Source organism: Carlito syrichta, unplaced genomic scaffold (assembly GCF_000164805.1).
Source record: "Carlito syrichta isolate Samal-C Ts95f unplaced genomic scaffold, Tarsius_syrichta-2.0.1 Scaffold309188, whole genome shotgun sequence".
NCBI lineage: Eukaryota > Metazoa > Chordata > Mammalia > Primates > Tarsiidae > Carlito > Carlito syrichta.
In genome coordinates, this window is record NW_007253284.1 from 17182 (window position 1) to 17878 (window position 697).

At 57.8% G+C, this 697-nt stretch overlaps 1 protein-coding gene across 1 annotated transcript in view; it reads right to left on the minus strand.

The window, feature by feature from the left end:
* Positions 1–697, minus strand: part of IL27RA (interleukin 27 receptor subunit alpha) — a gene marked incomplete at its 5' end in the record, with an annotated part of 14095 nt that overhangs the window by 7882 nt on the left and 5516 nt on the right. Inside the window, 1 exon segment of the mRNA XM_021717028.1 lies at positions 449–637. Coding sequence (XP_021572703.1) covers positions 449–637 — 189 coding nt within the window.

Genomic DNA, 697 nt, shown 5'->3' on the forward strand with positions numbered 1-697 from the left:
ACCTCAGCCTCCCAAAGGCGCGGGATTACAGGCTGAGCCACCGAGCCCGGCTTGGTTAATATTTCTTACACGAATTAATGCTACTTGAATTATAACGGTCCCTCCTGCAAGTCTACCCATCTCAAGAGACAGGGTCTTGCTCTGTTGCCCAGGCTGCAGTGCAGTACCACAACCACAGATCACTGCAGCCTCGACCTCCTGGGCTCAGGCGATCCTCCCACTTCAGCCTCACAAGTACGCTACCACACTGGCTAATGTTTTTTTTTAATTTCTTTGGTAGAGACAAGGTCTCACTATATTGCCCAAGCTGGTCTTGAACTCCTGGACTCCAGCAATCCTCCCTCCTCGGCCTCCCAAAGTGCTGAGATTCCAGGTGTGAGTCCCTGCTCCCAGCCTCAAGCTTTCCAGTAAACACTGGGGTGGGAACCCAGGCATCCTGGGGCCTCACCTGGTAACAGAGCCCTGAGGTTCCCAGGGGGAAGCCGGGTCCAGTTGAGTTCCTCTAGGGGGTCCCCATCTTGAGCCCAGTCCACCACATGCTCCCGTGGCTCCCCGGGCCCCGGCTGCCAGGTCACCAGCAGCCCTGTGCCCTCCGTCATGCTGCCAACTGACACGTTGTGGGGGCCAGAGGCTGGATCTGGAAGATGGAGCCAAGGTGTCTCAGCCACCTGTGGGGAAGGTCCCTCCCTCCCGCTCC